At 45.7% G+C, this 25,892-nt stretch overlaps 1 protein-coding gene across 15 annotated transcripts in view; it reads left to right on the top strand.

Moving 5' to 3' along the window:
- Positions 1-25,892, top strand: part of Carmil1 (capping protein regulator and myosin 1 linker 1) — a 261,752-nt gene that overhangs the window by 2,562 nt on the left and 233,298 nt on the right. For all 15 annotated transcript variants that reach the window (XM_026782902.1, XM_026782904.1, XM_026782899.1 and 12 more), the window contains exon 2: positions 2,108-2,205. In XM_026782902.1, coding sequence (XP_026638703.1) covers positions 2,108-2,205 — 98 coding nt within the window. The remainder of the gene's footprint in view (positions 1-2,107; positions 2,206-25,892) is intronic.

The raw sequence follows: 25,892 nt of genomic DNA, 5'->3' as shown, positions 1-25,892 counted from the left end.
CCTGCCTCTGTCTCCCTCCTGCCTCTGTCTCTCTCCTGCCTCTGTCTCCCTCCTGCCTCTGTCTCCCTCCTGCCTCTGTCTCCCTCCTGCCTCTGTCTCCTGAATGCTGTTTATGGGAGTGAGCCACCTCTTGACTTTTGTCCAACAACTTAAAAGCAGAAAACAAGCGGTGTGTGGGGGAGGGAGAGGGGGTACAGTGGCCCAAGCTGTTAACCCTAGTACTGTGGAGGCAGAAGCAGGTGGATGTCTGTGAACTTGAGGCAAGCTTGGTCTACACAGTGAGTTCCAGCTCAGTCAAGACTGCGTAGGAGACTCTGTCAAAACAACAACAAAAAAAGCAGAGAGCAAGAATACCTGTCACGTGTCACTCGTCACCACCAGAGACACTGCTCTTAGCTTTCGGATTGTGACTTCTGTCTCCCTTCCTGTGTACACAGTTAGTGAATTTCAGTGGCCCACTTCCCACAGCCTGGTGGGCTGGGCTAGGGTGGTCCATGCTGCTTTTGGTTCTGATGAAATAGCAGCTGGACAGAACTCCCAGCGCTCAACCTCCCTGTATCTCCATGTACTCTGTCCTAATTGTGTGTCTTTGCTGTTCCTTGGGCTTCACTTTCTCTGTTTTCAGCCTTCTCTCACCTTTTCTCTACCTGCTGTGTAGTTGCTGCCTAGAATAATATACTTTAGTCTGTATATACTAAAATGTCTATCCTGTAAAGAGTAAAATTCTAGACCTTAGTGAACCTTATTGGACACACCAGTGTGGAAGCCAGAGGTCCATTTCCTGCCTCTTCAGCTCAAGATTCTCTTGTCCCAAACCTTCATTTCCTGCCTTATCTGTGAGAAGGTGTGATTCACTTAGTGCTACCTCTAGGGGCTTTCTTTAGATGGTAAACTACCATAGACAGTGAGGAGATATTTACTGAATCCCCAAATATGGTTAGAATGCAGAATAGAGAGCTTTATCAACCTAAAAGAGGGGGCTGGGATTTGAAGGATAAGTAGGATATTATCAGGAGAATAGGGCAAAGACATCCTAGAAAAAAGAATTCATGGAAAATCCTGGATTTATGAACATCCGGAGACATGGACCTTCGTGTATGTCTTGAGAAGTGAAGCTGGGAATGTGAGATTCCCACACTGCAATCATTGGTTCTTCCGCGATTGACCATACCTCCGACCAGGAGAGGCCCCTGTGGTTAGGAGGGCCATGGGCCGACTTAGGGAGCGACGGATGCCAAGGGTCTTGGTGCAATCATCTTTGGGGCTCATGGTCTGAGCAGCAGGTAGATTTTGGGAAACCTGATGCCTAAGTCACTCAGAGTGTTCAGCAAAGTGTTCGGCTTTCACAGTGACCGGTGAAGATGACACTGTGTTCAGTTTGGGAATGTTCAGATCGGACAGCTCATGAGACTCACAGGAAGACATATTCTCCTCAACTTTCAAATCTTTCCTCCTGATTTCTCCTTTGACATCCATGTGCTGTTGTGTGTTGATGACTGGGGACAGCCCTTTTCTGACTAAACCGTTTGGTGAAGTCTCAATCTGGTTCTTTGGCTGGACATTTCCAGCTCCCAGAAGCTTCCAGATTCATCCCAATGACATACAAATGTGGAGATTTCTCAAAAAAAAATTTGTTTTGGGGAGAGCGCATCTTGTTTTATCACAAAGGCTTGTGTTGGATTACTAGACTGAAGTGATTCTCCTGCCTCATCCCCCAAGGAGTTGGTTGAGACTACAGGCAGGGACCGTCAAGCCCAATGAAGGCAGGAGTGGGGATTGGTCTCAGGGCTTTGGTCATTGTAAGCAAGTGTTCTACCACTGAGCTACAGCATAGCCCACTGCTGTCAAGACTTTACTATCCAGAACTGGAGACATGGCTCAGCCGTTAAGAGTACTTGCCTTTCAGAGGACTTGCATTTGGTTCCCAGACTCAAACAAAAACCTCTTAAAGGCTGACAACAACTCTCAGACCTGTTAATCTAGCACAAAGAAAGAAGAGGACCAGCAATAAAAAGAGCTAACCTCACTCCTGCCAACGCCTGCTCTGCGCTAGTGCCCCTTTTTCTTGCTAAAGAAGGGAAATAATGAAACCTTTCCTTTCTTCCAGAAAGCATAAAGGATGTGATTGGCAGGAAGATCAAAATCTCAGTGAAGAAGAAGGTGAAGTTGGAAGTGAAGGGAGACAGAGTGGAGAACAAAGTGCTGGTGAGTGACTGGGAGACACTTGGGTGCAGAAGTGTCTGCTCCCCTCTTCCCTCTCCATTTGGGTGCAGAAGAAGTGTCTGCACCTCTCTTCCCCCTCCACTGGTTTTCATGTAGCCTTCCTGCTAGTGGTTGATTTTTTTTTTCTTCAAAACTCCGATGGCCAATTTCTTTTTTTTTTAAATAATTTATTTATTTATTAAAGATTTCTGCCTCCTCCCCTCCACCGCCTCCCATATCTCTCCCCCTCCCCCAATCAAGTCCCCCTCCCTCATTAGCCCAAGAGCAGTCCGGGTTCCCTGCCTTGTGGGAGGTCCAAGGACCTCCCACCTCCTTCCAGGTCTAGTAAGGTGAGCATCCAAACTCGATGGTCAATTTCTTGGATTCACTGGACTCTTTCCTGTTGCAAACTGGAACTTTCAGAAGGGCTACTCATGTGACTTGTTTGCCTAGTCTTCTGGGGGATTTTAAGACATTCTTGTCTCATTGGTTTAACCAAAGTTCTCAAGTGTTCCATGTATTAACCCCCGTGAGGGCCCAAAGAGTGTGAGCGGTGCACCTGTTGCCATCCCTGGCGATCTGGTGTTCTAGAGGAATCACTAGTTTCTAGGCGCAGTGTCTTTGTGCTGTGGTTGAAATTGGTGTTCTATTCTTTTTGGCCCAGGTTTTTAGAGGCCACCAGTGTCTGACTACGACCAAGAGGTGCGAAGTAATTTGTGGTTTTTCGCCCCTTTTCTTGTATCACAAGTCTAAATTTGAGCACAGATGAGAAATTGCCTGCTGTGGCTCACACCTATAATCCCAGCACATGGGAAGCTGTGACAGGGGTATTGTCTGGAGTTTGTGGCCATCCAGGGATGTGAGACATCATCTCCAAAGAAAGAGAGAAGAGAGAGAGAGAGAGAGAGAGAGAGAGAGAGAGAGAGAGAGAGAGAACAGGAGCTGGAAAGATGGCTCAGTGGTTAAGAACACTTGTTGCTCTTGTAGAGAACCTGGTTACCGACATGGTAGCTCACAACCATCTGTAATTCCAGTTCCAGGAACACTGGCACTCTCTTCTGGCTTCTGCAGGCACCAGGCATGTACATGGTGCGTGTGTATACACACACACACACACACACACACACACACACACACACACACACACTCAGGCACAACACTCCCATACATACAATAAAATAGAATAAATCTAAAAAATTAAAGATAATAAAGCCAGTACAAGTGGAGAGATTTATTTTATTTTGGTTTTTGGCTTTTTGAGACAGATTTTCTCTGTGTATCCCTGGCTGTCCTGGAACTTGCTTTATAGAACAAGCTGGCCTTGAACTCAAAAATCTGCCTGTCTCTGTCTCCCAAGTGCTGAGATTAAAGGCGTGCACTGCTGTTACCACCACACTGCCTTGTTTTTTCCCTCCCTCCGTCCCTCCGTCCCTCCCTCCCTCCCTCCCTCCCTCCCTTTCTCCTTCCCTCCCTCCTTCCCTCACTCTCTCCCTCCCTCCCTTCCTCCCCCTTTCTTTCTTTCTTCCTTCCTTCCTTCCTTCCTTCCTTCCTTCCTTCCTTTCTTTCTTCCTTCCTTCCTTTCTTTCCTTCTTTCTTTCTTTCTCTTTCTTTTTGAGAGAGTCTCACTGCTGTAGCCTGGCTGGCCTTTACCTTGCAGCGCTCCCCATCCCTCAGGTTTCTGAGCACTTGGATTATAGGCATGCATTGTCACATCCAGCATAGCAGAATGTTTTCCAACATTTTGCCATGGGAAATTTCAAACATGCAAAATTAGAGCAGCATGTTATAGCGAATCCTGTGTTTGTCATTTAGCTCTAATAACTTAGTGTTTTGCCAATATTGCTAATTTAGCTATCACCCCCTATACTACAGATTTTTCCCCCCTCAATTATTTTAGAACAAATCTGGAGCAGATGGCATTGAAAGAGAATATTTCCAATATTCTATTTCTTCAGCAGAAATTGGCTATAGAATTGTAGTGTCATTCTGATTATACCTGTTTTAAGAATCTTATAAGATTCTCAGGATATGCGATTGCCTCGTGTAGCTATGAGGATTGTGCTGTTGATATGACTTCTGGTTCTGTTACACGCATCTGATGGCTGTAGCATCAGGATGGGAAAACATTGGTGACCTTAGCCTTGTTCCGAAATGTGCTCCTGTAGATGCAAGATTCAGGTTATTAGTAGTGAAAATGATTGATTTTACTTAGCTTTAAATAGTCGGCTCCTGTAAGTTGCGTTTCCCTAAAGACTGTTCAGCCACTTTTGCATTACCTTTTGGAAATAGTAGTGCAAAGAGAAGAAGTGTTGCTATCATGTGTTCTTTTATATGTTCAAAGTAGCTTTAGTTTTGGATTCCTTCCCTCCAGTCCTTCCTGTGGTAGGAGTCAAACCCATCTACAATTGAGCTACATAAAGCCCGGTGTGTACTTTTGTTGAGCCCAGGGCCTTACATGTGCTCGACAAATGCTTTTCCACTGAGCTATACCCCCGGTTCCCATGTGAAGCTTCATTTCTGGAGAATACAATATAAACATCAAGTCCTGTTCATTCCAGCAGCCTGAAGAATGACATTTGGTATCATTTGGTGTTTATGTTCTTCATTACACTAGGCAAGCTGTGCCATGGCTCAAATTTATTGGTAACATCTCAAAGACAGAATCGTGCCCACTATAATAAAATTGGTGCCATTTTCGAATGTCTGTGACAATGATGGAGGCTTTGCACAAATGAGTGGCAGAGCGCTTAACTTGCGTGCGTAGGCCGTGCGTGCAGTTCCCAGCACTGGAGAAAGGACTGAACATGAGTGATGTGGCTACCTCATTTGAGAGTTTCTGGCTCACCCTCTGGAGCTCCTGAGAGTTGTAATCAATTTACAGATGGATTTGAAATTAATCATTTATCTCCCTGAATCTGGAACCACTGTGATTTTTAGATGCTTGGCCTGAACTTTTGGCTCTTATTTAATTAAGGTCTGGCTTCTTTTGACAGGCTTTAAGTTTGAATAAGACGATCCAAGCAGTAACCTTCACATTTTGGCTTTTAGAGTTTTCAACACAGAGAAAATCAAGCTAATTATCACCCCCCCCCCCCCGAACAGGTTGTTAATGAGTTTATTTCTTCACGTGTACTCTTTTGAGTGGGTGTGGTGCTTGCATGTGAGTGTGTGAGTGTCCCCATGAGGAAACCGGAAGGAAGACATTGGGTGTCTCCCTCTATTGCTTTCTAACTTGTGACAGGGTCTTTCACAGAATCAGAATTTCCTTTTCTGCTAGGCTGGTTGACTAGCTAGCTCTCAGGATTCCTTTGCCTTTGTCTTCCATCACTAAGGTTACAGCCATGCCTGGCTTTTTATGTGCATGTTGGGGATTTGAACTTAGGTCCTCATGTTCGCAAAGCAAGTACTTTTACCCACTGAGCCATCTCCCCAGTGCCATGTAGCCCAGGCTGTCCTTAACTCTCAGAAATCCTCCTGCCTCAGCCTTCTGTTTCCCATTTATCTTGGGTAGCGGTTTGTCTTCTCTTTCTTCTCGTGAGCAGAGTGGCTCATGCTCTGGAATCCTGAGCTAGTGCTAGGTGCTGTGCTGAGTTCTCAGAGCATTACATCTTCCGGTCCTATCACGATCCTGCCAAGTAGGGATACTTTGTATTTCTGATTTTCAGATGAGAAGGTTGAGATGTGGAGAGATCGAAGTGATTGGCTTCGGATCATCCAGTGAGTTAATGGCAGAGCAGGGGTTTGGACCCAGACCTTCTGAACACAGGTGTTTTCTTTGCTTCTGTTTAACATAACAGAAAATAGCTTTGCTTGTTTGGTGGCTGCTAACTTCACTGGCAGCAAAAATTGGGGGTTTTGATTTGGTTCACCCAGCTGAGCGCCAGGTATATGGCTTGACAAGTTGAGTGTAGACTCTCTATAGGATCTCAGCTATCAGTCTGGTATGGAAACACCTGTACTATATACTATACACTCTATACTGCATACTACATTACACACTATATACTGTATATTGTATACTAACAGTAACCAGACTGTGGGTTTGGCATGTCCTCTGTAGGAATAATAGGGGTGGAGGGAGTCCAAGGAAGGGGTAGGAAGGAACAGAAGGGGTAGGGAGGCCTTCAGAAAGAGGTGGAACCTAAGGTGGTGGTCAACTAGATGAGAGGAGTCAGCCTTGGGAAGAGGGGAGAACAGTCCCAGGGCCTGGAAGCCAGAGCGAACCTAGAGAAAGAAACCTGTCAGGTGGTGAATTCCTTGAAGCTCTCCTATCAAGAAAGTCAGGACTGGTCAGACAGGTCTCTTTTCACCATGTGATTGATTCCCCCCCCCACCACCTGTTCTTGATGACCCTCACTTTATTCTCTAGGCAGCAGAAGGGCTCTGTGGAAAGGGTTTAGCAACTTTAGATCAATGTTAGTCAATTGCTTTCTTGAATAAAGCAGATATTGTAACAGTAGCCATTCCTGTGCCTTGCTTTGCAGATTAAGTGCATATGTTTAAATACTGGTTAGCATTATGAAAGGCATACCGTGAACACCTAATATCTTGTCAATGTACTGCACTAACTAAGGGGACTGGCATTCTCTTTTGTCAGTGACCAGAATCTAAGTTCCTGGTACTTCTACTGAGGGGCTTAGATTAGCTTGTAAGGCTAAGATAGTTTATTCATAGTTGGTGGCACCTTATTAGCACACTAGAAGGCAATAGACTATGATGTTTTAGGGAGAAAGTAATTCTGCGCTTATATAAATTTGACAATCAGATGTTAACAATAAATGGGTCTCAGTTTTGGATTTTCAGAGATATTAATACACTTCTTTCTTAAATTTTATTTTTAAATTATTGTTGTTGTTATCTTTTAATGTTAATGTGTATGAGTGTTTTGCCTGCACATATGTATGTATACCGTGTGCATGGCTGGTTCCCCAAGAGGTTACAAGAGGACATTGGGTCCCCAGGATCGGGAGCTAGAGACCATGGTGAGCAGCCATGTGAGTGATGCGATCAAGCATGGGTCTTTGAGGAGCAGCCAGTGCTCTTCACGACTGAGCCATCTGGTCAGCCCCAGGGACATTCATACACCTCAGTGCATTGGAAACCTTAAAAAATAAAGTAGGTTGGGTTCCAGACGTGGTCAGAGAACCCAGTGCTACAAAGTGGGGAACTGAGATGGGATAGACCAGAGCTCTGGAAGTCTAAAGACTAGAATGGGCAAGAGTTCACTCCAAATGCTCTCCTAGAGGACGGTCCTTCAGCCCACATCGTCCTAGTGGGAACTAGGTCTTTGGGGTCATGATGGAGAGCCTGCTCCTCTGTTTCTGAGATGCCTCTTTCTTTCGTCTTTAGGGGATGTTTTCTCGCCAGTGACCCTGTATGTCTTAGACTCTTGTTCAAACATTTGCTAACTGAATTAAAATTTTTACTTTTACATAGTTCTAGATTTATATAGTTAAAACAAATCATATAGTGGTTCCTTTACCTCCTGACCAGCTTCCCCTGTCTTGCAAAATTGTGTAATCTCACAAGTGAGGTCCTGCTATTGAGTAGCTGTGTGCACTGCAAATATCCTTCTATAGGTACCCCTCATGGTAGCTCAGGTTACCCTCCAACTTGCTGTATAGCAGAGGGGCTGGCCTTGAACACATGATGCTCCTGCTTCCTTCCATCTTACCAGTGCTATGGCCTTTAATCTATTCTTTCTATTGTGCTGTCATTTCAAGAACGTTAGATTTTGGGGCATCATAGCTCAGGTCTGTACAGAATGTTAGATTGCTGGGCATGGTAGCTCAGGTCTGTGCAGAAAGACTGTTAGATTTTGGGCATGGTAGCTCAGGTCTGTACAGAATGTTACATTGCTGGGCATGGTAGCTCAGGTTTGTACTCCTAATGCTTAGGCAGATGAAAGAGGTCACCTAGAGCTTATGACCAGTCAGTCCCAGGATGGAATGAAGTCCTAAGAGAACTCTACAGAAATAGTCATGGACTATGAACCATTTGGGGTCGGCTTTTCTTACAGAGCTCACATCAAGTTTCTCATATCAGCTGTACCCTTTCCATGACAATGTGTGTTTCATAGTTTTTTTTTTATTTGCAATGAACGAACTCCTGGGTTATTCCCAGTTTTTGGCTATTCGGAATGAAAAGGATGTAGACAGCCACCTACGGTTTTGGGGTGAGCACGTGCTTATATTTCTTGTGATAAACTGAGGACCACAGTTGTTGGTTTGCGTGGGAATTGCATTTTTTCTTAGAAGCTGGCAAGCTTTCCCAGAGTGGCCATTACGTAATCCTACCTGCTCCATGTGGCCCTTCCAGTTTCTCTGCTTCTTTGGCAGTACTTGGTGTAGTCTGGATCTTTTCTTTTTTCTAACGGACTGATTGAAATGAAGATAAAAGCCCCAAATGAACCAAAATCAAATCCAGTGACTCTGAGGAGGGAGCGAGGTCCCACTGAGCTCTTCCCAGCCACTCCCTCTGAGGCGTCTCTGGGGAAGGAGTGGGCTGTGCCTCCCTCTAGGATGGTGGCTCAGAAGCAGCCCGAAGGTCCAGTCACGGTCTCAGCTTGGCTGTGTTCTGCTTGATTTTGGAATTCAGACTGCAAGGGTGTCTTGAAGCCCTTGTTCTTCCACACATGTTCTGGGAGGATGTGAAGTCAGAAACAGATTCTCTTTCTCCTCCATCTCCTCCATGTTCTCCTTTTCTCCTCTGCCTTTCTTGTCTTCTTCCTTCATTCCGTCTTTTTTTTTTTGACATAGGGTTTAATGCAGCTCAGGCTAGTCTTGAACTTGCTCTGTTGCCAATGGCTTTGGGCTCTGGCTCCATCTGCGTCCATCTCAGTTCTGAGAGGATGGATGGACATGGATGCCCTGCGAGGCCTGGCTTGAACTCTTTGACATTGTTCTTTTGTTTTTGACAAGTTAACCTTGAATCCTCGAATGTATTTGACTTGACTTGGCAATTATCTATCTTCTTAGCATCTTTTTCTTCTGTTTCTCCCTTCCTTCCTCCCCTCCCTTTCTCCTCTTCACTTTTTGGGACAGGGCCCCTGTCTAAACACCAGGCAGCCGACAGGCTTAGAAATCCATGCCTCAGCATCCAGGTGCTAGGATTATTGTGAACCATGATGATAGCTTTTTTCAATAGCTTAATTAGTTTTTTTAAGAATAAGTCCAAGTTTTTTTTTATTCATTTAAATTTTACTACTTTTGTGTGTCTGTGATACAAGGTTTTTTAAAATGTTGAAAAGTATGTAGTACGAGGTGTTTATTATTATTGTTGTTGTTGTTTGTTTGTATAACTGGTCCCACAATGTAGTGGTGACTAGCCTGGAACTTGCTATGTGGTCCAGGCTAGCCTCCAACTCACAGATCTTCTTGGCTTTGACTTTCAAGTGCTAGGATTAAAGGGGTAAACTGCTATGGCTGGGCTTGAGGGTGTTATTCTGGATGTCATGTTTCCCTGAAATATTTAGGTGGCAGTGCTGTCATCGATTCAAAATATAAACTCTACTTGGAGGGTTCCTGGCGGGTCTCCCTCCCTCACCCCACCTGCTGGGTCAGGAGCTGGAGGGGAATATAACTTTCTTTTTTTTTTTTCTCAAAAAAAAAAAAAGGAATATTTCTAATAACATTTGGAAGCATTAACTGGCTTAAAGTGCTGCGTATTGTTAAGTCTATACTATACTATACTCCAGCATGGAAGGTGAAGATCATCTACACCTGGCCATGTGGTTTTTGTGGCTGGCCTGTCTAATTCTTTCCCTTCCCTGCTCTGTAGCCCTCCCATCCCCCAGCTCCTAACTGGGTATAGCAGAACCTGTGCTACCGCTCACTTCTATGAATGTCCCCTTTGGTGGTTGCCACACATTAAAAAAAAAAAATCCTAGGAATAATTAACAAACAAACAAAACAGCAGCACTAACAAACTCACATAATTTTCAGCAGGAGTCATAAAGAGGTAGCATTTTAGGAGTGTGATTTGCAAGTTTATAGGCAGCCTCCACACAGTGAAGCTGTACTTCTGCCTCCCTACCTCCTCCAGGAGCCTTGAGCACGCTGGGCAAATGTCCTACCACTGAGTCCTACTCCAAGCCCAGGAAGGCTGTTTGATCTGGAGAGAGAGTCCAGTCCTCACAGTGTTTGGGATAGCCGCCCCCCCCCCCTTCTCTGGGCCCTCTCTGGGTAAGCAGGATGGTGGCAGAAGCACCTTGGTGGGTGTTGATTTGACTGTGGGCATTGGCACTGTAGTCCTGCTGGGCCAGTAGATGTAAGCAGAACCGTGAAATTTGCATCTAACGTTCATAGACTGCAGTTGCTTTTGAAGAGAGCTGTTGGGGTGTCATGGCTCTTGGCCTGGGGTTTAGTTAGACCCTCTGTAAGGTTGTGGGACAGTTGTCCTGTAATTTGAACAGCTCTCTTTGTGTACCATGAGGAGTCTCAGCTTTTCAGGGTGGCTTACAGTTCAGCACACCGGTGATGCTCAAAGCACCTGGGTGAAGTTACACAGATCTAGAAAGCCGAGCTTTCGGAAACAGCAGCCACACTGAACTGATCCCCAGGGGTGGCTGTTGGAGGCATGTATTTGCTGCCAAGGATCCTGGCACAAGTTCTGGGAAACTCAAAATAAAAGAAGCCGTGTTTGAGTGTTTCAGAATTTCCCTGAACCTTAAAACTGTGGTCAGTGCCCACCTGCCGGTGCCTCTCTTCTCTGGGTAAAGGTGGGGGCGGTCACACTTTCCCAGGATGCAGTTCTGCCTGTGGGCGAACTGGTACCTGAGCTGCATTCGCATTCTCCTCAGGTCTGCAAGTGGCCCAGTTTCTGCTGTAGTTAGCGCCGTCTGCGAGAGTCAAATGACCTTGGGCAAGGGAGCTGCTGGACGCAGCCCCAGCTCGGTGTAACTTTTCATTGTTAAATAGATACTGTTTTTCCAGCTTCTGGGATTCGGCCTCCCTGGGAATTGGCATAATGTAGCTGGGAGGAGGGCAACTGGGGAGCTGGGAGCTGAGGGGTATGAAAGGGGTATTGTATTAAACAAGGGGCCAGGAAAGCTCACCAAAATATGGCGTGAATGGGGAGAACTCCCTCTTGGAGTTTATAGAACAGTTACAGAGGAAACAAAAAGGCATTCTGAGAGCTTACCTCGAGTTTCCATCCCCCAGAAACACTGTTCACATCTATTGTTCAAATAAACTGGAATCTGAAACAATGTTTTGTTCTTTTGAGAGAGGGTCCCTTTCTGTAACCAAGGCTGTTTGGAACTCAGTATAAACCAGACTAGCCTCAACCCTCCTGCCCCAGCCTCTGAAGCAGGTAGGACCCAAGCCAGGCCTTTTATTTAATTTTTGGAAACAGAATCTCATATAGTTCAGGCTAACCTGGCACTATTATGTAGCTGAAGATGACTCTGAACTTCTGATCCTCCTGCCTCTCCCTCCCCAGTGCTGGGGTTACAGTCATATGCCACTACCCAGTGCTGGAGAGGGTGCGTTTTGTACATTCTACCTGTGCGCATTCTACCAGTTGAGCTATATTATTGTTTCTAGTCCCTTTTTTTTGTTTTGTTTTTTGTTTCTGTTTTGTTTTCTTTTTAAAAATTTCTTAGAGACAAAAATCTCTTGTGTACCCCTGGTTTAACTTCAGGCCCTCGCCCCCCAACATCCTCTTTCTAAAATGCTTTTGTCTGTTAGTAGACTGTGAGAATTTACATGGGTTTGCATCTACAGTCTATCAAATTTGGACTCTGGACTATAGCAGCAAATTTGAGTGCAGTGTTGATTAGAGACTCTGAATCAAAAATAAACCGGGGGAGGTACATGGCCTTTAATCTTAGTACTCAGGAGGGAGAGGCAGGCAGGTCTCTGGGCTCAAGGATAGTGAATATAATAGTTTCACATCAGCCAGTGAGACAAACCACAAACAAAAAAACCAAGCTGGCAAGATAGCTCAGTCAGTGTAGTGCTTGACTTGGAAGCCTGAGGACACGAGTTCGGTCCCTTAGCCCATGGTAAAGAAAGAAGCAGCTTTTATAATCCCAGCACTTTTTATAATCCCCAGCAGGAGACGGCGATTCCCTGCGTTTACTGGCCAGCAAGCATAGCCTGTTGGGTGAGTTTCAGGACCTGAGATCCTGTCTCAAGAAACAAGGTGGATGGCATGCATGCATGTTCAGACACACACACACACACACACACACACACACACACACACACACACCCCAAAATCAGTCTTTCCTTCAGGAAATCACATTTTAAAGGAAAATATAATTATTAAAAATTTTGGATTTAGACAATAATTTTGTTTCCATGGAAGGAATTCAGGTCTTGTACATGCGAGGCAAGCACCCTACTACCTACTAAACCCCAGCCTCTGTTTCAATTTTTTTTTTTTTCCGAGACAGAGTTTCTCTGTGTAACAATCCTAGATGTCCTGGAACTCCCTTTGTACACCAGGCTTCCCTTGAACTTACAGTACTGCCTCTGCCTCCTAAATGCTGGGATTAAAGGCGTGTACCACTACTGCCTGGCTAACTTTTTAAATTTTAACTTAACTTTTGAGATGAGAGGCTTACTCTGTAGCCTGAGATGCTCTGGAATTTGCTATGTACCCTAGGCTATCCTTGAAATGGCAGTACTGCTGCCTCAGCCTCCCTAGTGGTGGGACTGCAAACACGTACTGCAGCACTATTAGATAATCCATGATATATTTAGAAAAAAGGTGGGGGGGACCTCAATACTACTTTGTGGCCTCCTAAACTTCACTTTGACTCTTAGTTTTCTGGTAGTGACTCTTATCCAAATCAGTTTGGATTTCTGTGTGGTTCTGTGTTCATCCCTGTAGGACTATAATGTAACCATTGTATCTATTGTTAGATATTCTAGTTAACATCTGGCCTTATAAGTGCACATGGCCTCATTTTTCTTAGAGAAATTTCTGGAAGAGGATCGCTATGGGGCAGGCATTTAAAGGATGATTTTCTACCTGATTATTATGCAGAAAGTGTCAATAGAGAAGAATTCTGCCTTACTAATTTTGTTTTGTTTTGTTTTAAGATACTTAGCAGAATTGATCTCTTTGCTCCCTGAACCCTGGCTCCTGGGGGCAAGCTTCATTGGACTTAGTAATTGTAAGTTATCAGGAATGGAGGGTGCTATGGGGGAGGTGTTGTCTTCAGGTCTACAGATGTGGGTTTACAGTCGGCTCTTGGGTGTCACTGACTTGGGTACTGTAGCTTGTTCCTTAGGCTGGACACTGCAGAAGAGTGAGGGTGCGTTATATGACTTAGACCTTTGCCCTTGTCATGGAACTGTCTTGTCTCGGCTCTATAAATGATAGTGACTGGATTTGCACATGATAAGGTATAAGTGCACTCATCAGGTCGAGTATACTTAATAAGTGCCACGAGCTCATGCAATCAGAGTCAGAGCAAAGTCTTAAATATAAGAGTGTAAAGATGAAAGGTAACTGCATTCTCCCCATAGTTCACTAGCATGACAACAGTCATGTGCTCCTGTCTTGCTCAGGTCCCACCTTCTGACCCTTCTCCCTGTCACCTTGACTTTCTGGTAGATGGGCTTCGTGATCTCTATCTGTTACCTTTTCTCACTGAAGCTGTCATGGTCCGATTTGGCTACTCTTCAAGTTCACCACTGTGTCTGGCACGGTGTACCAACTGCTGTCCTTCCAACTCAGGCAGGTAGGGGCTAGGGATGTAGTTCAGAGGTAGAGCAACTGTCTAGAATCACCAGTCACCCAGTGAGTGTCTGGCTGGCTGTGTGGCTCAGTGGTAGGGTGCTGGCCTTCCATAGGAGAGGCCTTGGTTTCTACCCCTAGTACTATGCGAAACACGAGCACCCAGCACTCTCTCCATTCCCAGGGTGTATTAGTTAGGGTTCTCTAGAGAAACAGAGTGGATAGAATGAATACACACTAAAAGGGGGGTTATCAGGCCTATACAATCATCAGCTAATGGCATCTCACATTAGAGGAGCCAAGGATCTGTTAGATGCTCACCAACCCAAGAGGCACAGAGGACTTCGGCAGATCTGCTGGGCTACACTGGAAGGTGGGAGAAGCTGGTTTTAATACCAGCGAAAGAATATAGCAGTGGCAACAACAGAGTGGATGAACTTGCCAACAGAGTGGAGGAAAGCAGGCAAAGACAAAAGTGTCTTTCTTCCGTGTTGTTTTATTTGGGCTGCCCCTAGAAGGTGTCACGCGTGCTGAGGGTGAGTCTTCCCAGGTCAGCTAATGTGATCTAGACAGTCTCTCACAGGAGTGGCCAATATCCAGATCCAGTCAAGGTGACAACCAAGGTTAACAATCATGTAGGAGGGTTCACTTTCGCTCACTCTGTGAAAGAGTCAAGTCAAGTCCACCAGACATGGCCTAGTGGGATTGGCAAGGTGTGCACCCTTGCAAGGTTCCTTGAGAGTAAATGTGGCATAGCCACCACCCTGGCAGGAGTCCAGGCTGTTGGATGAAGTCTTACCAGAGAACACTTTTTGCTTTCCTGAATTCATCTGTCCTGAGTCAGTTATCATGTAGGCCCTCTCAGGATTTTATTTTCCACTGGAGCTGTGAACTAGAGAGAACCAGCTGTATCTTCTATTTGCTTAAGCCTGGACAGTCAAGCCTGGCACCCTCTTCCATCCATGTCCAGCAAAGTCTTCCTGAATCCTTGGAACAGCATCCATGCTGCAGGTCAGGGAGTCATGCCCTAGGGTTGGTACCCCGCAGAGCAGGCACCCTCCATGTGAAGACCATGACCATCAGTGCCTGTGGAGAGGCACTGCCAGCTCTTCGACCCTGCTTCTTATCAGAATTTTTACTTCCTCCAAGTCCCTCCAAGTCCACTGTTTATGAGTTAACTGAAGTTCTGGGAGTGATCTCTCTTTCAACAGCTTGTTTCTCTTAAAAGAAAAAAAAACCTTGGTGTTGAAATAATTGTCTGTGACCCCTGTTTACTGTGTCAAGAGCCATTCTAGCTCTGCTGTTCAGACTTTCTCTTCCTTTTGTTTATTTATCTTTTTGGGATACTGGCTGTTGATCCTCCACTTTGCATCAGGCAAGGGCCGAGCTTCAACTGCTTAGCTCCTTGTATTTTATTTTAAGACAAGGTCTCACTGTGTAGCCTGTGCTTATCTCGCTTGAGCTCACTATGTAGCCCAGGCTGGCCTGAAACTCAAGTGCCTCCTTCCTACCTTGGCCTCTGAGTTCGGAGATGACAGGCATGTACTCATTCCCAACCCCGTCTCTGTTCTAAGCTCGGATGTAGGAGCTGGTTCCTAACCTTTCTGATTAGCACACTGTCTTGAGGGCAAGGGTGAGATAACCCAGTTTCCTCAGTCCTGTGCCATGGAGACCTAGTGAAAGAGGCACCGTTCTGTCCAGCACAGGCAGGCTGTCTGCCCGCCGGGCAGCAGTACTGTGTGTGCACAGAGGTTCCACATCACTTCTTTTTGGCCTGGTTGTGCTCTCTGGGAGTGGCTTCAGTCATTCTAGGGGCTCCCCTTAATGTTCCGAGGAGATGCCACAGCTGCATGTCAGCCGTGGACCACAGGTTTCTGCTTCTGTCTTCAGTTTACACCGTCATCCGTCCAGTGGTTTGTCTGGGTTTTGGATCGGTCAGTTTAGGATTAAGTTACTAAACTTCAGTTTGTTCCCATTTAACCAGGCAAGGGTTGCTGTAAGCCAGAGGCTCTCCATGTTCCTCATGCTGCGACCCCTTAGTACAGTTTCTGTAATGGTAATCCCCAGCCATATGGTTATTTTTGTCACTACTTCCTAACTTTAATTTTACTACTGTTATGAATTGTAGTGTAAATATCTGTGCTTTTAGATGGTCGTAGGTGACCCCTGTGAAAGGGAGTTGAGCCCCACAGTTTGAGAACCGCTGTTCTAAGTTCTCTTAGACTTACTTGACATTTTCATCTGCAAAATGAGTAACCATAGAACCCACTTTGCCATGCTTTTTGAAAATTTCAAGATACATTGCATATAAAATATTTTACGTGTGTCTAGTGCTCAGTAGGCCACTGGACATTTTTGCTGCTTTTGTTATAAATCAGGCAAATTGTTTCCACAGTGAGAAGCTGTATAGGCACCACCGAAGATGACTCAGGTGTATTTCATATAAATATTTCAGAAGGCATCTCTTATCCTTGCATCCCTCCTGGCTGTCTGCGGGATATTTGCTGCCACTCAGTCTGCACGGTGCTATTTTAAACCAGATTGCCTGGTAAAATGGTCTGGGTGGCTTTCCACCCTGCTCTACTTAAAGGGTAGTGTTTTTATTTATTTTTTATTTTTAAGTGTGTGTGTGGTGTACACACATGTGTGTATGGGTGTGCACACCCATGTGTGCAGTTGCAGAGGCAGAGGTCGGATACCCTGCTCTATCATGCTCAATCTAATATAGAGTCTCTCACTGAGCTTGATGCTGGATCAGATAGCTGGCCCTGGCCATCCTCCTGTTTCTGCCCTGCCCTCCAAAGGGGGTTACAAGTGTGCACAGCCATGCCTAGCTTTTGATGTATGTAGGTGCTGGGGATTTGAACTCAGGTCTGAATGCTTGGGTAGCAAGCACTGTTGCTTGCTGAGCCATCACCCTAGGCACAAATGTGCTGCTTAAAAAAAAAAAAACAAAACCTTTCTTTTTGTTTTGAGGCAGCCTCTCTTACAGCCCTTGATCGTATCACATTTGCTTTATAGCTGAGGATTTTAAACTCTTTCCTCCATCTCCCAAGTGTTGGGATTAGGGTGTGCATAATTCTGGGTTGACATCTGACACCCCCCCCTCCCCTCCAGCTTGTTAGGATCACAGGCATGTAACACTGTTTTTTTTTTTTTTTCTAGATAGGATTTCTCTGTGTTGCCTTCTATATCCTGGAACTCACTCTGTAGACCAGGTTGTCTCAAATTTACAGAGATCCGCCTGCCTCTGCCTCCTGAGTGCTGGGGCCTGTTGAGATTTTTTTTTTTAACCAAAGGTTCAAGTACATTATTGAGAAATATGTTTCTGAATATAGCATTGTACGCATCCTCTATCATCCTCATCTCTTTAACTCCACAAGGAAGGCATTAGGAAGTAGGCTCAAACTCTTCGGTTCTCCTTCAAGCTACTTGGTAACATTGTGAAATATCCAGTCACTAGCAGGCCCCTGCTTTGAAGGATTTGCTTCTCTAGCATAGGCTGCCTGGGGCTGGTACCTCCTTTCATCTGTTTCCTCCCCCTCAGATTTCAGTTAAGATTATTCTACAGATTAAAATTAAGATTGATTCTTGTTTGTTTTTTTCAGATCGGACCTCACTTTAGCCCTGTCCAGTTTGGAACTAGATATGTAGATTGGCTTGCCCTGAACTCAGAGATCCATCTGTGTCTGCCTTCCAAGTGTTGGCGTTAAAGGCCTGTACACTATGCCTGGCCTAAGATTGTTTTATGGGGGCATAGCTGGTAAAGGTGTCTGTTACCAGCCCTAATGACATTTGCTCCAAGGTTAAAACCCAACATAATGGAAGGGAAAAGAGAACTGACTCCCAAAAGTTGATCTTTGACCTCTACACACATACCATAGCTCGTAGGTACATCGCACACACAAATAAGTAATAAATGTAATTCACAATTTAAAGGATTGTTTCATGAGGAGGGGGCATTTTTGGGGGCTATCTATTCTTGTAACTTTGTGTTGTAGCTATGCTAAGAGGGTTCCTGACATGCTGAATACTTAACCTGCCGGTATTCTGGACTCTCACTGTTTTATTGTTTTGGTCCCAGTCCTGTGTTTTTGAGACATTGTCTTACTTTGTAGACCTAGGTGGCCTGGAACTAGCTATCTAGCCAAGACTGACTCAAACTCCTGATCTTCCTGCCTCAGCCTCCTAAGTGCTCAGGGGATAGGCATGTGCCACCATGTCTGACTGGCAGTCTGCTCTAAGTAGCTGTTTGTGTAATTCAGTTGAGGTGTTGCTGGCTTTGTTATGGATGCCAGATGGAATTCGAGACCTGTGGATAAACTTGGCAGTCACAGCCTACCATGTATAGAGCTTCAAACCTGCTTAGGAAATGGCTTGACTAGGCTGGTCAGGTAGATAGATGTCTTTGATGTCTCTCACCCTTCCCGAGGCTGCTGTGTGTGCCCAATTTTCCGTGTTCCTGCGTACATGTTGCTTTGGATAGCTCTTCTGTTTTATTTTTTTTTTCAGTGTGTGATCCTGCGTGTGTGTGTGTGTGCGCACGCGTGCTTGAGCGCGTGCATGTCTCCTTATTGAACAGTCCACTCATGAAAGGTCAATCCCCAGCACCCTTTGGTGGGGAGAACATACACCTTTGGAAGCAGCTTCTGAGTCTGGTCTGTGCTGGGTACTGTGGGGCCAGGGCTGTATCTAGTGCTTCTTGCATGGAGCATCATTTGCTTTGCCTGGATTCTTGCTCCATAAATTTCTGAAGCTCTTTCTCTCCTCTTCTTTTGGGGATAAGATCTATTTTGTTTTATTCTGATCCTGTCTTTCAACAGCTCACACAGAGGCAGCCTCCAGTCCAACATCTTTTACAGAAGTCTCTGCGGCTTTGCTTAGAGAGTTTGCTATTTTCTTGTTTAGAAGTAGAATCTCACAGTGTTAGCCCAGGCTAGACTTGAACTCACTGTCTATCCCAGGCTGGCTGCAGAGTAACAATAATTCTCTAGCTTCAGTCTCCTGTGTGCTGGGATGACAGATGTGAGCCATCGTCCTTGGCTAGAAAGTTTTCTTTCAGCAGTGTCCTGGAGAGGTGCACATGAACCTCCTCCACAGCTGCCTTTTCTGGTTGGACTGGGAGGGGGTGTGCTCGACCAAAGGGCAAGTGTGTGTGGGCCAGTGCCTCATGCCACTCCCTGGCATGTACATTGAATTGGAACTCTTCCCATCTCCCTGTTGGGTGTTTGCAACAAAACTGGGACGAGAACCCAAGACTCCAGACATCAAAGCCCTTGGATATGCAGACCCAGGAGGTATCTGGGAGGCTGGAATCAGATGACGTCACCACACAGCTGCTTTAAAAAGGGTAATGTTCAAATTGAAGTTTAGTTGAAGGCCTTCAGTGAATGTATCCATAAACGGTATTTCCAGTGTCCTCCAGGGCCCAACCTAAGAAAGTTGCTGACACAGCTTCCAGTCTCTTCCTTCCTCTTATATTTACTTCTCTGAGATCCTTCTGGGAGACCACTATGATCTGAGGTCCCACCAGGATGCCATTGTTCCTTCTTACTGGAAGAGACTGGAATGCTCAGCGACCCACTGAGCTCGTTGATCTACACTGTAATCCCAGCCCTTGGGAGGTAGAGTCAAGGATCAGAAACTCAGAATCATCTTCAGCTACATAGTGAGTTCCAAACCTGTTCATCCCTGCCTGTATGAAACCCTTTCTAAAACAAACAAACAAACAAACAAGCAAACAGAAAGAACGAGATGGAAGGTGAGTGGTCTTTGGAGCCACTTCCTCGGAGCAGGGGCACTCAGAACTCCTTCCTTTTACCTGAGAGCACTATCTGGGGCGGGGAGATGTAATCAGTGGTAGGGTACTGGCCTAGAGATGAAGCCAGGAAACACTTCAACGTGTTGATAGTTTACCAGAGGACACTGCCGAAGGCATGTTTTGAAAAGCCTGGGGCCCTGCTTTACTTTCGTAGCTGAGAGCAAAGAGCCCCGCTGACGGTATCTGCTTTGAGGTTCAGTGCTCTGGCATTTTTTATGTGTGTGGTCCCATGTATGCTGCTCAGGACCCTCAGCCCTGAACCCTCCAGGTACGTTCTTTCTGTTCCTGCCAGGCTGCACCGACAGGAGCCACCTCCTGAGAGAAGCGCTAATGCTCGTGCCTTCAGTGCCTTTAAAACAGAGCGGCACCAAACAAATGAACCAACATTTGATAGACAGGGAGCAGAGTACCGAGTCCAGCCTGTGGAGCATCTCCTAAGAACGAAGTAAGTCTCAAGGGATAGCTTCCTGATTTGAATGGCTGGCATAGGTTCTCTTGCTGGCCGGTGCCTCCCATCTCCTGGGCCGCCTCTTCATTTCTTCTCTTTCCCTCTAAAGTTGGAGAGAGTTAACAAGCCCAAAATCCTTTGCGTGCAGCCAAGTCTTCAGGTTCTCCCACGTAAATCAAAGTGGGTGAGTGACCTTCAGCAGAGTATTACTTGTGGCCATTGAGGTACGAACAAGTTGGCCCCATTCCACCAGGAAACAGTCTGGACCTGTGTTTCGTACCTGTTTTCAAGGCCAGCTTGAAAAAAAAAAAACCAATTCCAGCTAATAGTGCAACAGAGATCAGTATTCTCAAAGCAGTGTGAGGTTGAAGCTTCTTAGGACCCCAGGACCTTCGCATTTTTCCTCTTTTGAGTTTTTGAGACAGGGTCTCACGTAGCCCGGATTACCTTGCCTTAGAACTGCCTCTGCTGCCAAAGATGACCTTGAGCTTCTGATCCTCCTGTTACCCCCACAGGTTTCAATGCCAGGTGTGCAGCAGCAGGCTGGGCTCCAGGACAGTTGATTGTATTTCTTTATCAAGTGCTTTGGTCCTAATGATGGTCTTTTCACGGATGTGGAAAGCTTGTTTGCCCAGTCAGTGACTGAGACCTGCCTTTGATATTCAAGCCCAAACTGGTTTTGCAGGGCCTTGGAGAGTCCCTACTCAGCAGCCACATCTGATCTAGCCCAACGTTAATTAGCTTTATAAAGCAAGATGCAGGATCGATAACAGAGATGGGAGAACGGTCAGCTGCACACAGCTGCCGGTGGAAGCCTGCTAACCGGACCCTGCTTGGGATGGTAGAGTTTGAAAGTCAGTAGGGGCTGCTGGATGGGAGTGTCTGAGGTCTGCTTTCCATCACACTCAGCTCCTAATCCTGGAGGTTACCCAAAGCTAAAGGAGAAAGCACATCCTCTCCTGCCCTGCCCGCCATGTGGGTGGCACTGCGTTCCTGCTGCGGCCTTAGGACAGTGAGTCATAGCCAGTAGGTAAGGTGCTGCTTCCTCTTCTGCTCTGTCATTTGAGAGAGCAATTTATTTCCTGCTTGGGAAGACTTGATCTCATCTTTCATGTGTACGTGTGTGTGTGTGTGTGTGTGTGTGTGTGTGTGTGTGCGCGCGCGCGCGGGGGGGGGGGGCTCACACACACTCACAAGACAGGAATATCAGATGGACTTTCACCTCGGCTCTTGCTGGGCGGGTAGTCTCTTCCTCTTTAGTGAGAGAAAGAGAGATATTATCTTAGTCAGGGGTTCTCATGCTATGTTAAAACACCATGCCAAAAACAACTTGGGAGGGGGGCTGTATTTCAACTTATAGTTCCGTATCACAGTTTATCATTGAAGGAGTCAGGGCAGGAACCTGGAGGCAGGAACTGAAGCAGAAGCCACAGAGGAGTACTGCTTACTGGCTTGCTCAGTTTGCTTTCTTATTCACCCCAGAACCCCATGCCTGGGACCCTTCCACATCAATTATCACTCAAGAAAATAGAGGCTTGTCTGCAGGTCAGTCTTATAAAGGCATTTTCTTGATTGAGTTTGAGAATGACCTCAGCTTATACCAGGTTGTCAAAACAACCAGCCGACTCCCCCCATCCCCAGCTAGCCAGTGCAGATGTTTGTGCAGATGAATGAAACATTTTTTCTTATGTTTTTAGTGCTGACATTTTATTTCTTTTTTCTGTGGATGTATGTTTGTGGACATGAAAGGTCTCATTGTGTGTCCCAGGCTAGACTTGAACAAGAGATTCTCCTGCCTCAGCCTCTGGAATGCTGAGATTGTGTGAGTCACTATGTCTCAGCCTAACTTTATTTATTTTGATCGCCATTGCATTTATTACTTGTGTGCTTGTGTGTGCATGCATGTGTGGTGGTGGGCAGAGGACACCTGGGAGGGGAGTTGCTTCTCTCCTTCCACCATACGGTTTCTGGGGATCAAACTCGAGTAGTCAGGCTTGGTGACCCGAGCCTTTTCCTTGTTTATACACCGAGATATCTCACCTCTGACCTTGAAATTCTGACCTACCAGCTTCTACCTCCTGAGTGCTTGGTTTACGGAGTGCACCATCAAGCCCAGTTTTCTTCAGTGCTTAGGATCAGACCCAGGGCTTGTTCATGTGGGGCAAACACTCTAATATTCTTTTTAAAAGATTTTTATTGATCTTATTGAGCTATGTATCTTTCTCTGGTCCCTTCCCTACCTCTCCCCTCCCCTTCTATCCTCTCTCATGGTCCCATGCTCCCAATTTACTCAGGAGATCTTGTCCTTTTCTACTTCCCTTGTAGAGTAGATTCGTGTATGTCTCTCTTAGGGTCCTGATTGTTGTCTAGGTTCTCTGGGATTGTGGATTGTAAGCAGGTTTCCTCTGCTTTATGTCTAAAAGCCACTTTTAAGTGAGGATATATGATATTTGTCTTTCTGGGTCTGGGTTACCTCATTCAATATGATGTTTTCTAGATCTGTCCATTTCCCCACAAACTCCAAGATGTCATTTTTTTGCAAGTACTCTTCTAATCAAGCTGTATTCAGAGTCTTTTTCTTTTCTGAGACAGGGTCACCTGTATCGCCAACTGGCCTACCCTATTCTCTAACCTAGAATGACCTTGAACTCCTAATCTCCTGCCTTATCTCTGCAAGGCTGAGGTACTACAAGGGCCTTGGCTCCGGGATATTGTATTGATTATTTTTAATGAGTAAAGTTTTACCTGAACTCTATCTAATAGTTGGCCAAGAAAGCCTCCTATTTCCTGTTGGGTCTTGAGCAGGTGAAGCCGAAATCTCTTGCGGCTCAAAGTACAGACTCGTCTTCCAGTTGGAAATCGATGTGCTTGGGGCTGTGTGCTCAAGGCCCTGACTGTGTGTATTTCACACTTCTGTGGGTGTCTCAGTGGGTGTCCACTTTTCTCCAGTCCTCAGAACTTTCCCCATCCCTGGGCAGCCCTGGCTGTCCATTTCCTGAAGCCCTGCTTCGAATTTCACAAGACTACGCATCCTGAGGACCTCTGAAAAGCTGGCAGACAGACTACGGCTGTGGTATTTTATCATCTACGCAAACAAGCAGCGTGTTTATGAGAATTCGAGCTGTTGTCATGTCTGTCTGTGACATTTTATAAATTAGCCAGCTGGAAAAAAATATGTGAAGGAGGCCCATTCATTCATTCTGTTCTTTAGTATGATCATTGAAGTAATTCATTCAAAATTATTGTGGCAGGAATGATGGTACCTGCCTGTAGTCCCACTAGAGTGTTGGAGACTGGGTCAGAAGTTCAAGGTTAGTCTTGGCTCCTCAGCAGGTTTAAGGCCAGCCTGAATTACCTGAGACCATGTATATATTTTATTTATTATTATTGAGTACTTTATGAAAGAAGCTGTGTGCTGTGCTATAAAGGAGGAAGAACACAGTCTCTTAGGAATCGCTGGCCATTAGTTCAGAAAATAAAGTCCCTTTGCCACGGACCGTCTTTGTGGGTTATCAGATAAGATAGTAGCCTGCATATTGTAACTGTTAATTCCTTTAAACCATTGTACTTAAAAGAATAGGGCTGAGAGAGGTTCTGAAAATAGATTTCATCTTGCCTGTGATGTGCCGTTTGTAGTGAAGCTGCTGAGTGGCCTTTACACACAGACGGGTGTTGTGGAGGACAGGAATGAATTTATTTGTGTCTCTGCCCCCACCCTCCCTAGAACAGGGTTTTCCCTATGTAACCCTGGGCTGTCCTGGAACTCACTCTGTAGATCATGCTGGCCTTAGACTCAGAGATCCCCCTGCCTCTGTTTCCCAAGTGCTGGAATTAAAGGCGTGCGCTACTGCCACCTGGCTTCTTGGGTCTTAAGAGGGGGAAATGGGTGGAGGGCATGGAAGAAAGGGGTATAGTTAAGAAGGACCTTTCCAACGGTCCAAGCCATCTAGTGGTAGGATGCCAATGGGCAGGGGAGGGGGACTGAGCTTCCAGCAGCTGAACAGGCTCACGTGGAGATTGTTTGCCTTGAGAATTGTTTGTCCTTCTCGGTGGATGCCCTGAGGGCGTTCAGGTGTGAAATACTTTTGAGATTCACAGTTTTCATGATTTTCACTGCTCATGTGTCAAACTACGTGGTAAGTGTCACAGTGTTTCCATTGAAAACTTAAATCCAGGACTGGTGAGATGGCTTAGAGGTTAAGAGCACCGACTGCTTTTGCATAGGATCTGGATTCCGTTCTCAGCATCCACATCAAGGGCTCACAACTTCCCCATTCTGAGAACCTGATGCCCTCTCACCTTCAAGGATATCTGCACGCACACAGTGCACACGCTCTTACAGAAGCAAATGCATCTGCATATAAATAAAAATAACAAAGATATGAGAACAGTCCCTTAAAACTTCCCTTAGTGACCTCTGACAAAGCAGGCGCTTAGGGTAGTGCAGTCTCTCATTGGCCTCTCCTTTGGTTCCTTGATGCTTGTGGCTGAGCCTGCAGCACTTTGACATTGAACAGAATGAGGAAGTCTGCTCGTGGCTCTCCTTCGGGTTTGCTGCATTTTGTTCTGGTAGAGATGAGAGAAAACATCCTGGACAAATTAAGCAGGGTTTGCCTTTTGCTTTTCTTCTCATTTTTAAAAGACAAGGTCTCGCGTAGTCCAGGCCAGCTGGCCTCAGACTCACTAAGTATCTGAGGATGATTATTTAATCTGGCTTCCGCCTCCTGAGTGCTGGGATTCTAGGGGCATGCTGCCACACCTGGTTTCTGCTGTGCTCTGGAGGGAATTCAGGGCTTCATTTAGACAAGCACTAGAATACCCCAGCCTTTTATTTACCTTTTTGAATCTCGCTTGAGAAGAAGTCTCTTCCTGCTCTTCGGGTGGTAGGAAGCTGTGGCTGTGTGTGTCTGTCTGCAAAGAAGGATACGAAGACATTTAAAATGACATTGTGGTTTCAAGAGTCTGGGAGTAGGATGCAGGAGGGATAATGTTAACAATTTTGAAAACGTTTTTTTTTAGGCATGTAATTCTGGTCAGCAGTGTAGAGGTGGAAAAGACTCCTCCTAGGGATGTTTTGCAGTTTGGAAGTAGAGCCTTTGGGATTTCAGGACAGGTTGAAAAGCTAATTCGATGGCTATGTTAGTTATTTCTTTTCATTACTATGATGAAATAAGTGACAGGAGCAACTGAGGGAAGGAAAGATTTATTTTGACCATTGTCTTGAGAAGATACAGTCCATTGCAAAGGGAAAAGCGTGGCCCAGGCCTGGGAGGCACCCGAATTGGGTTGTCTTCAGTCAGCAAGCAGAGCGAGGTGAATGTCAGTGCGCAGCTGGCTTTCTCCCTTCCCTTTTTATTCAGTCCGAGACCCCTTCCCTAGCGGCTGACATGGTACCATCCACCTACAGTGGGCCTTCCTCAGTTAATCTACTCTGAGCATGCCCACTTAGACACATCCAAGTGTGTCTCCTAGGAGACTCTAAATCCAGGCAGGTTGTCAATAGAGATGAATCATTACAGTAATGCAAATGGAGTCTTTGTTAGCTTATTATTTATTTATTTATTTATTTATTTATTTATTTATTTATTTATTTATTATGTATACAATATTATGCCTCCATGTGTGCCTGCAGGCCAGAAGAGGGCGCCAGATCTCATTACAGATGGTTGTGAGCCACCATGTGGTTGCTGGGAATTGAACTCAGGACCTTTGGAAGAGCAGGCAATACTC

The sequence above is a fragment of the Microtus ochrogaster genome, chromosome 16 (assembly GCF_000317375.1).
Source record: "Microtus ochrogaster isolate Prairie Vole_2 chromosome 16, MicOch1.0, whole genome shotgun sequence".
In the NCBI taxonomy this organism is placed as follows: Eukaryota; Metazoa; Chordata; class Mammalia; order Rodentia; family Cricetidae; genus Microtus; species Microtus ochrogaster.
The sequence above is the reverse complement of the archived record's forward strand: the minus strand, read 5'-3'. Positions and strand labels throughout refer to the sequence as shown.